This window comes from Onychostruthus taczanowskii, unplaced genomic scaffold, assembly GCF_017590055.1.
Source record: "Onychostruthus taczanowskii isolate IOZ18803 unplaced genomic scaffold, ASM1759005v1 scaffold2, whole genome shotgun sequence".
NCBI lineage: Eukaryota > Metazoa > Chordata > Aves > Passeriformes > Passeridae > Onychostruthus > Onychostruthus taczanowskii.
Genome location: NW_024499239.1, coordinates 24,585,732 through 24,596,682, shown reverse-complemented (window position 1 = coordinate 24,596,682; position 10,951 = coordinate 24,585,732). Strand labels below are relative to the sequence as shown.

Genomic DNA, 10,951 nt, shown 5'->3' with positions numbered 1-10,951 from the left:
GGTACCACCTCTCAGCGGCGGTGGTACCGCCCGGCCCCGCCCCCCCCGCTGCCCGGACCGCGTGGTGCTGCCCGTGGCGCGGCGCTTCCGAAGGGAGAGCGGGAGCTGCTGTCGGCCGGGAAAGAATTGCTCGTTCGCCATGAGGCCGCCCAAAGTGGTGCCGTGGCGGCGGCTGGTTGGGGTGTCCTTCGGGATGTACACGGCCGAGGAGATCCGGTGAGCCTCCATGTGTGTGCGTTCCGAGCGGTGCGGGTGCTGCTGGGCACTACGAGTCCCAGCGTGCCCCGCGGCATGGTGCTGGGGAGCAGCGGTGGGCTGTGGCGCGCGGCATGCTGGGACACGTAGTCCGGTTGGGCCGTGGCCCAGCCGCCGGGATGGCGGCAGCTGAGTTTTATAGAAAATCTCGCACCGCTCGAGGGGACACACTGACAAAGTGATGTGATTTCTTAGTAGAGTGGCTAGTCACGTAAAAGAAATATTTGCTGCGATATGAATGATTTTGCTCGTTGTATCATGAAATCAGTAATGCACAAATTCCTATCGCGTTCGCAAAATACCCTCAGAAAGATGTTTTCATCGATTGAGAAGATCACACAGATCCTAAATGCCCATGGTAGTTATGCCATTCAAGTGCGTATTACCCTCCTGTTGACTGCGGTTGATTTTGCTCTCCTCTCCCCTTCAGGAAGCTGAGCGTGAAGCCCATCACGAACCCGCAGTACCTGGACAATGTGGGCAATCCTGCTGTCAATGGGCTCTACGACCTGGCCTTGGGGCCCCCCGACTCCAGGGAAGTGTGTGCCACTTGCATGCAGAACTTCAGCAACTGCCCCGGACACTTTGGCCACATAGAGCTGCCTCTGCCTGTGTACAACCCCCTGTTCTTCGATGTATGTACACTCAGTTATTGCTGGGGAAAGGGCTGGTGGTGCCCGAGCTCTCATGTAGCCCTTGAAAACAGTAAAGGTGCCAAGATCTGTTTTCTCTTTTAAGTGTAATAGCAGCAGGTGTAGTAGAAAAGCTTTGTTGTGTCGTGGTAGTTCAATACAAAGAGACCTTTTGAAAGGTATGCATTTTGTTGTAGCTGTTGTTTTACTCAATATTGACAGGCAGGTGAGGGGGGATGTTCATCCTGAAGTATGTGACTGACTGCAGGATGTCATGCTTTAATTAAATGAATGGCACAGTAAAAATTACCCTTTCCTTTAAACAACTACTGCACGTGAACAGCTGTCTGCTCTTCCAGTTTTTAACAAACCTGAGCTGGGATGAATTTTCCTCTTGAGGTGCTCATCTCACCATTTACAATAGCTGCCTTTTGCACAAGCTACTAATTGAGAGTCAAAACTTCACTTTAAAGTGGCCAAAGTTAGATGAGGCACCCACTTCTAGCCTTGTTCCAGCTTTGAGTAAAATAACTGTATTGACCAAGGATTAAAATCCTGCAGCAGTAATTCCCAGCCTTCAGGCCACGGGAGGAGTGAGAGAACTGTGTTAAATAATAACACAGAGCTGTGCTAAATAATAAAACCCACTGATAATTTCCCAGACCTTGAGGAAAACATGATTGTGTGAAGGATCTGGTAGGATTGAGACCAGGATGTTTCATTTTACTAGTGTGAGGGTTTGGGTTCCACATTGTCCTCTGTGGGGTGACTATCAGGAGCTGTAGTCACAGTGTGAGAGCAGCCTGGGTCCCAGAGCTGCTGTAGATACCACAAGTGTTTAATGTGTCTGTGGCCACAGCCCTCTTCACAGAGAGCAGCAGGCACAACTCTCCCAGGATTTTTCATGGGGAAAGCAGTGAGAAGCTCAGAGAAGAAGAGAAAACAATTCTTATCTCTATTCATTGCTCTTGTTTTGCACATGTGGACTGTGTTATAGAGATTGTTTACCCAAAGTGATTTGTTACTGAGCACTGGTGAAGGTTCTTTTGATTTCTTGGCCAATTGGGTCAAAGTTGTGTCCTGCCTGTCTCAGACAGTCACGGGTTTTTCTTTAGTATTCTTTAGTATAGCATCTCTTTAGTCTGTAATTTAGTGTAGTATTAGTGTAATATAGTATAGTTTAATAAAGCAATTGTTCAGCCTTCTGAATCATGGAGTCAATGCACATTATTCCCTACACTGGGATTGCTCTGCATTGATAGTAGACAGCCTGCAGAGAGTTTATCTACAGATCATGCTTTGCATATGAGTTTGGTTGAAATCAATTTTTTTCAAGCAAATTCTTTATGATTAAAATGAACCATTAATCTAATTTCCCAATTATAATAGCACTCTCTTTAAGTCCAAACAGTTGCATTTACTTCCTTACTGTGCAAGCCACTACATCTGCCAGGATAACCTTTCCTTCCCCTTTCCTTTCCAGAAATTGTACCTTCTGATCCGAGGGTCCTGTTTGAACTGCCACATGCTGACCTGCCCTCGAGCTGTGGTTCACCTGCTGCTGAGCCAGCTGAAGGTGCTGCAGAAAGGGCTGCTCCACGCCGTGCACGACCTCGAAATCGTTCTCAACAGGGCAAGTACTGTGTGGTGCTCCAGCCCTTTTGCAGTTCGTGGTCTCACAGCTGTAAAGCTCTCTGCCAACTCCTCTTCTTCTGTTCCTTGTAGTTTGTAGAGCAGTGTGCAGATGCAACAGGCTCAGAAATTGAGGAAGAGTTGAATCGCCACGTGCAGGAAATGTTACAGAGCTCTCAAATAAGGGATCGGTGCTCAAATGTAAGTACAGGCAGGGCTTCTCCTGACATCCTGGGCTTTATCCTCTTAAAAAAGTGATGTGCAGAGCAAAGCCTGTCTTTGTAGGTGCTGGATTTTGTCCAGTTATGAACTGTGTTATGTTTAAGGGCTTTTTGAGGGAAATATCTGAAATTAAACTTTAAAAGGATTTTATTTCCCATTAGTGTAACTGTTGAATTTCTGAAAAATAGGGAAATGTCTGTGTAAGGAAATGTTTTGATGGTGTAAATACCATATTAGAATCTGATACTGCTGTCAATACACCACCCACAGATGCTGATACTGCTGTGATGCTGCAGAACACATTTTGAGAACTCATGTATCCAGCAAACTTGCAGAATTAATTACAGTGACATTTTTAGGAAGACTTGTGTAATTGAATTCTAATTTCCATTTAAACGTAGTTTAATATACTTGGTTAGTAAAGGTGGGTGAAGGAGATACTTACTAAGGTCATTCAGCAGATTTGTTTATAAGCCAGTTTTAATTCCTTGATCACTTGTTTAAAAACTAAGCTTAAGCACTCTGTAAATCATAAATTCATCAGCTGTCAAAAGAAGTGGTTTTTGTCATTTTTATACTTACCTAAATCATCGTTAGAGAAAAGCTTTAAATTCCAGTACTGACTTGAAAATTAAAGACTTCATGGAATAAACTGAAAAAGGAGCTTGGAGAGCACTGAGGGGTGTATTCCTCCAGCAAAGATGATGAAAGAACACTACAGATCAAGGCATGAATTAATCAGTTCATGGATGTGTGTGCATTGATACTAATAATGTTCGTGTTGTAATGTTAATTGTGTAATGGTTAGTGAATTCTTCATATACCATATGAAGAATTTTAAATTATAATTGTTATTTTTAATTTTTTTTCTTTTCTTTCAGGTCAAAAATGTGTGTGAGTGTAGAAATAAACTGATATCACAGTTCTGGAAAGCACATATGGCTTCAAAGAAATGCCCAAACTGCAAGTAAGTTTAACTACATGAGGAAGCTGGTTTCTAGTTAAATGCTGTATTTATATTAACCTTTATCTGCCTGTCCTGTTTGGGTTTTTTTTTCTCTTTAAGATCCAGGAGATCACTGGTGCGAAAGGAGCACAACAGCAAGCTGACAGTAACCTATCCTTCTACAGTGTACCATAAGTCAGGAGAGGAAGGCATTCTGGATGAAACAGCAGGTGAAATATTTGTCTTCTACTCAGATATGTTTGCACTTTTTCCCTGCATGTAAGGGGCACAGATTCTTAGCAGTGACTGTGCACTTGGAACTCATTTATAAAAAATACTGATTATAACTAAACCAGTAAGCTCAGAGTCAGAGAGAACCCAATTCCATTAAATTTCTGTTTGAGAGCCTCTTGTGCTTTTGCAGCTTCAAGTGTCTCTGTGTCAGGAAAGGAAGTACAACAGCATAATCTTTGTCAGCTTTAGGGTGGTTTTGGGGCACTTCATTTTTGGCAGGTAGCTGATTTTCTGCTGGATTTTTTAAATAGAATAACTACGGGTAAAATTAATTAGGAGGAAGATGACCAACTTTAGAAAGAAAATCACATAATCCTAACTCTTGTGAATGAATTTCCTCTTGAAGAGTAAAAGACAAAAAAGAAAGTAGGTGGCACTTTCCAGGATTAATTAACCTATTGTTTGAATAAATTTGAACCTCCTTTTCCTTCTCATATCCTTGATCCTTTACACAATGAGACAGAATTGAAGCAGACATCTATGCGTGTTATTTAGCCCTTAGGAAAGGTTTCTGTAGACTTTATTTTTTTTGCTACTCTCTGATTTAAATACTAGATTAAATCTCTGGAGCTGTGGCTGAAGAGGCCAAATGGGAAGTATTCTGTATTCTGAACTGGGGTGGGTCACCTACAGTTAGGTAGATAACCATGCACAAGCTATGCACAAAATCCCAAAAGGAGTATCTTCAGCCTTGGCATTGATGCATTTCTGTTTGAGGGATGGAAAGGTTTTCTAGGTGAATGGAGAATTGAACTTTCAGTGTGCAATAATTGCATTTCTGGATCTAAGCCAGAAGAAGAATAGGAAATTGTCTGAGGTCGTGGCAGAACTGCTTTTCATCGAGTTGTGGAAATTGAGAGCTAAAATCTCTGGCTTTGTTTTGAAAAGAATTGATCTTTTTGCTTTTTAGTAACAAAGCCATGTGTTTTCCTTCCTCTCCAAAGCAGAGGTAGGCCAGACACTCATCTGTAATGTGGATGGTGCTGTTGTCTCCTTCAGTTGAGTATTTAATGGGAACCTTGATACCTCCCTGGTAGTGCCTGAACCCCACTGAAAGCTTCCCCAGCTGCAGGCTGAGACTTGATTTGGCTGAGACTTGATTTGGCCGAGACTTTTTTGGTCAGGGGATGAGATCATTTGAAGAAAGGTTCGAGCTCACTATAAGTCAAAAAAAGCATAAACTTTAGATGTTACAGTGGAGTTTTATTTCTGTTATTTATATTCATATTCACTAGGCACAGAGATGGTTTCTTTTTTACTTAATTTCATATTCCCAAAGCAAACATTTAAATTATAATTTTGATGTAGGTGTCAGCCAGTATATTTTGTATGTATATTTTGTATTTCCATTCCTTCTCTGAGCTGGAAGCACCATTGTAAGCAGAAAAAAAAAAAACCCAAAACCTTTCAGAGTAATGTCTTGAGATATTTTTTTTTTCCATAAATATTTTAATTTTATTTTATTTTTTACTTTTCAGGTATTGATGAAAGCCAGTTAGGGAAGAGAGGATACCTGACACCAATGACTGCCAAGGAGTACATCCTGGCTCTGTGGAAGAATGAAGGTAATGGTTGTGAAGAGCAACATTACTTTACTTTTTGTACTATTTAGTGGACAAATCTGCAAATGTTCCAGTATGAACTCCTTGTCAAATCTTTGCCTTTTGCCTTAAGGGCTTCTGGCTGCAAAATAAGTTTTGTGACAGGAGGACTGGCAGCCAGTGAACGCAGAGACCTGGATTCAGTTAATACTTTGATAATTTATTCTCAAATTGTGAGTCCCCACAAATCACAACACTTGTTTGCAGAGACTGATTTCCTATGGTGCTGCACCCCACAGTTACACTGGTTAAAGACTGAAAATGTGTTTATCAGCCTCTCTTTTGGGTTGCCTGTACTCTGAATCTGTCTGCAGTTGCCAGGAGAAACCAAAGCAGTTTTGTGAATCAGTCACAGTCTGTTACTGGAACCTTTCTTCCTCTAGTTTTGCTTTCTCCATTTGCTATAATCTATATTTCTGTCCAGAGTTGTTTCTAAAGTACTTCATATGTGTCAAAAAAAAAGAGCGGCAATTCTTTCTAAACCGTGTCTGAATGTTTTTATTTTAAACAAGCTCAGTAGTGTTAACTTAGCAGATTCTTTTAACTTGGTTGACCAAGTGCATCTGGGGGTTTGGATAGCCAAACAACAGCAATGAGAATGAGTTTATATTTCTTTTGTCTCTTTTTAGGTTTCTTTCTTCGTTATCTCTTCCCTGGGATGGATCCCCATGATAGTTCAGGATTCAGTCCAGACATGTTTTTTTTAGATCTGCTTGTGGTTCCACCTTCAAGGTAAAATTTATCCCACCAAAATCTTGTAGAAATCACAGGATTTAGTGCACCCTTTGCAGGAGTTGGAGATCCAAACTCCTGTAGTACAGACACTGCTCTGCTTAAGTGTCAGTAGAGTATTTAAATAATAAAAATCACACTAGTAGTTGATAAGTTCTAGTGTAACTTCAAGTGAGTTAGTTAGAAGACTGAAATACTAGTTATGGAAAACATATATTTTAGTATTAGTATTTTAAATGATTACAGAATATTGTAACTGCATAGTACTGATAGAATTTCTTGTTAAGGATCATTTAATCTTTTATGACTGTCCCAGTAGAATATATGAATTTATAAATGCCCACTGGTAGTTTGGATTATTTTCCATGCACTGAAGATTTAGCTTAGACTATTTGGGGTTTATCATGCTGCTTTTGAGTGGGTTTAATCCTCTGAAGTGATTTTAATTTGCTGTAGGTATCGTCCTGTAAATCGCCTTGGAGATCGCCTGTTCACAAACGGGCAGACTGTGAACTTGCAGGCTGTGATGAAAGATGCCCAATTGATAAGGAAGCTCTTGGTTTTCATGGCCAAAGAACAGTGTCAGCCAATAAAATTTACAGAAGAAATTCAAACAGTAAGAGTTACTGGTTGTCTTATTGTTTATTTCTTTGGATGGGTGGGTCGAATTCAGGAAGGCTCCTGTTTAAGCTGTTCCTGTAACAGTTTTTGCCTGAGGTTGGAATATCTGCTGGTGGAGATGTTCCATACCATGTTTGGTTTTTTCCCTCTGCTGTTTTCTACCTGGGGTAAAAGGAAAAAACATTTTGCTCAGATTCTCTTAGCCATGGATTTTTGTATGTGAGACATAACAGGCTCCTGTTTCTAGAGAATTAAATATGTACAGCACAAACAGTTCACAGTTAAACTTTGCCAGCATCTCAACACATGAAAAGAGGGGGGGAAAGGCCACTTCAGCTTCTAAGCCTTGTGGAGTCAGTGTTTATTTTTTGGCAGTTGATGTCTAAGTAGGGTGCAAAACTTCACAAATAATATAGTTAGTAACAATATTTGTCTGCTTCTGACAGTTCACATAGTTGTATTGTGTAAATAATAATGCATTCAGCTTGCCTCATTCCATATTTGTTCATCAGTTGTATCATTGAGGGGTCTTTGACACTGGGCTCAGTTTCAGGGGAACTTGATTTACATCTGCAGTGTAAAACATTTTGGAAACACTGTTAGTTACTCAGAATGTAGCCACTAGATGGAGATCTGTTCTTAAAACATTTGACAGGATGTCAGTGAATTTTGGATGTGACTGATTTAGTGGCTTTTAGACTGAAAACAAAGTGATGTAAGTGATAAAAATAATGTAAATCCAAGAGATTTTATGTGAGAATAGGGTTTTCTAGTTACAGTGATTCCTAACATGGACTGACAACCAGTACAAAATAATGGTGAATGTTTCTTTTGCTATATTTAATACTGTAATTAATACCATAACTTCAGCCTAGTAAGTAGAAGATTTTTTTTGTTCTGTCCAAATTTCTAATTTCTGTTTCTGCAGGAGACAGGAGAGGATAGTGAACCTCTGGACCGTTCTGTGCTTACCACAATTCCAGGACAGAGCATTGCAGATAAGCTGTACAACGCCTGGATACGTCTCCAGAGCCATGTCAACATTGTGTTTGACAGTGACATGGACAAGCTGATAACAGAAAAATACCCTGGTATTCGTCAGGTGGGTAGCAAGTGGAGTCTTAATTAAAAAAGAGAAGCTGATGGAGTAAGAAAAAAGTGAACTATTTGTGGTTAGTACATGGGCATTTTCATGCCACTCATCATGGCAAGAATCCATCTGGTTTTCCATATTTGTTGCAATAGGACACAAAATGAGCGATGCACACAAGCTGAGATGTCCAAGGTAAAAAGAGGGCAGTTTATTTCTTAACTCCAATATTTATAGACTTTCAAAAGTGGCCATGGATTGGAGGAAGAAATTGCCACCTCTCCAACCACACTGGTCAAACCAGCAGTCCATCAATTCTCTTCTCGAGAAAGGAATGCAAAACAATCATTATTTACATGAAAAGTATGTGAGAAACTCCATTACAAAAATGTAGACATCAGAAGGCTTAGAAGAACTTACAAGAACAGGATGACACGTACTTGCAGGTTTTAATTGTCACCTTCTGTTTTCCAAGCTGTTGGAGAAGAAGGAAGGGCTGTTCCGCAAGCACATGATGGGGAAGCGCGTGGATTTCGCTGCTCGATCCGTCATTTGCCCCGACATGTACATTGGGACCAACGAGATTGGCATCCCCATGGTGAGCATGAATAGAGGACTGTATCCTCCTGGTGCAGCTCAGGACTGAACTGCACTGCTGGCAGTTTGGGAGCAGATTAAAATCTAGAGGGTTTCTGACTCATCTGAACTCTTTCGTGCCCGGTGTTAATAAGGAAGGGAGCACTGAAGAGCAGGAGATTTTTACTGTTACAAAACAAGAATACCACATCTCAGAAAGAGGATTTTTTTTTTTTTTTTTTAAAGGAAAAAGCTCCACTTGCTTTGTGGGAGTAGGAATTAGTGGAAACTTCAAAAGTAGATCCTGTTCCTCCTATGGTCTTTGTACAAGGTGTTTTTGAGGTATTGTAGTCTTAAGAGAAGGCTGTGATAATGTCACCAACTTAATCCATCCTGAAGGATTTTTGGCTACATGGAGGTGACAACAAGCCTGAAACTGTTTTTCATTATCTTGTCTTTGCAGAAAATAGTGAACCTGATGATAATGTGCTTTTTCTCTGTATTTGTTGGCTTATTTACAGAATCTAAATCCATGATTGCTTTCTTTAATTGCTAATTGAGTTTTATACCACAGTAGAAAATGGTAAAAGGAATATTGTTTCTATTCTTATGGTAGAGGATTTTAAAGCAGAAATGTATTTATTTGGTACTAGAATAGACTGAGGAGGAGGTGCATTCAAGAGCTTCAAGTAATCTATAATTGCATTTACTACTTAATTTTTGATGCTGTTTTATCAGTTGCTTTTAGATCTTTAAGCCAAAATTGAACAACATGTTATTTCTCTCCTCCCTTCCTGTCTAGGTATTTGCCACCAAACTGACTTATCCTCAGCCAGTCACTCCCTGGAATGTCAAAGAGCTGAGGCAGGCTGTCATCAATGGCCCCAAGGTGCACCCTGGGGCCTCCATGGTCATTAACGAGGACGGGTCTCGCACGGTGCTGAGCGCCACCAGCCTGACCCAGCGCGAGGCCATCGCCAAGCAGCTCCTCACCCCCTCCTCAGGGGCACCCCAGACAGGCCTGAAGATTGTGAGTATGGGCTGAGCCCTCCTCCATCTCTGGTTCAGGGGGCAGGAGCAAAAACATGGTGCTTTTTCAAATTCTGAACCCCGTTTTTCCTTCCTTTACATTCTACTAATACACAGTGTGTGGCATTCGTCATGGCAAGATGCAGAGCAGTCTCGGTGGGCTTGGCAGTGCTGGCTTAGTTGGGCTCCATGATCTTAGAGGTCTTTTCCAACCTAATTCTATGTCAGTTGTTTCTCCTCTGTGCTACAGTTTGATCAACCTTTGCACTTCTTAACTGTATCACTGTCCCTTGCAAGAATTGAAAAAAACATTATTTAGCTACTAGGGCAAAAGTTTTGGTATTTAATAGTGTTTTTACGTTGTTGTATTACCTTGTCTCTCATAAAGGCTTAGCAGAGATTTGAAATTTAATTCTGAGTATTTCTGTGATGTCAGTTCTTTCAGAACCTGTCACAGAGATAAACATAACAGTATTTAGATTGTACAAACAACTTACCATACTCTCGTTGATAGTTACTTAAGTGGATATTTGGATGTTACTAACAGAAAAATTAAAATGAGACTGTTCTGAGAAACTCTGTTTTAGATAAGGATGTATTGTGTTGTTCTCAGAGCTGAAATTAAGAGACTCCTGGTCTCTGCTTCAGCTACTGGGTCATATTACTGCCTTAGTCTAGGGTGTCCAGGGCTGGGTATATTATGGGAGGTATCAGTTCAGCCCAGTGGGTTTGGATGAAGAGCTGATTGATTTGATCACTGTGGTTTGGGGGGTTAATGGGGAATGGTTGTTTGGTGGCGAGCAGAGGGCGTTCAGGATCAAACCGTCTTGATTCTCTCTGAGTTTTACACAGAGCATAAATACCAGAAAGAAGATAGATTGAATCTATGTGCGTTTAAAGATCACTTAGTCCTTTCTGAGGCACTCGTGGCAGCACCCAAATCTCTGGCAGGTGTGTCGGCACATCAGGAACGGGGACGTGCTGCTGCTGAACCGCCAGCCCACGCTGCACAGACCCTCCATCCAAGCGCACCGCGCCCGCATCCTGCCCGGGGAGAAGGTGCTGAGGCTGCACTACGCCAACTGCAAGGCTTACAACGCCGACTTCGATGGGGATGAAATGAATGCCCATTTCCCACAGAGCGAGCTGGGCAGGGCAGAGGCCTACACCTTAGCCATCACTGATAAACAGTACCTGGTGCCAAAGGCAAGTAGAGCTGCCAGAGAAATTTATTTCTAGATGCATCTAGAAATTACTTTTGTTTATTTTGTCTCATGATAAATGGGATAATTTTTTTTACTTACTTCTGAGGTTTATTTCT

General features: G+C 41.3%; 1 protein-coding gene across 1 annotated transcript in view; it reads left to right on the top strand.

The window, feature by feature from the left end:
* Window positions 1-3: 3 nt before the first annotated feature.
* The window catches only part of POLR1A (RNA polymerase I subunit A), a 30,475-nt gene continuing 19,527 nt past the window's right edge, over window positions 4-10,951 (top strand). Inside the window, exons 1-13 of the mRNA XM_041402997.1 lie at window positions 4-216; window positions 686-890; window positions 2,371-2,520; window positions 2,613-2,720; window positions 3,623-3,708; window positions 3,808-3,917; window positions 5,460-5,546; window positions 6,212-6,314; window positions 6,771-6,930; window positions 7,864-8,037; window positions 8,501-8,623; window positions 9,404-9,631; window positions 10,582-10,836. Of these exons, the coding sequence (XP_041258931.1) occupies window positions 140-216; window positions 686-890; window positions 2,371-2,520; window positions 2,613-2,720; window positions 3,623-3,708; window positions 3,808-3,917; window positions 5,460-5,546; window positions 6,212-6,314; window positions 6,771-6,930; window positions 7,864-8,037; window positions 8,501-8,623; window positions 9,404-9,631; window positions 10,582-10,836 (1,866 nt within the window). The 5' untranslated portion in view covers window positions 4-139. The remainder of the gene's footprint in view (window positions 217-685; window positions 891-2,370; window positions 2,521-2,612; window positions 2,721-3,622; window positions 3,709-3,807; window positions 3,918-5,459; window positions 5,547-6,211; window positions 6,315-6,770; window positions 6,931-7,863; window positions 8,038-8,500; window positions 8,624-9,403; window positions 9,632-10,581; window positions 10,837-10,951) is intronic.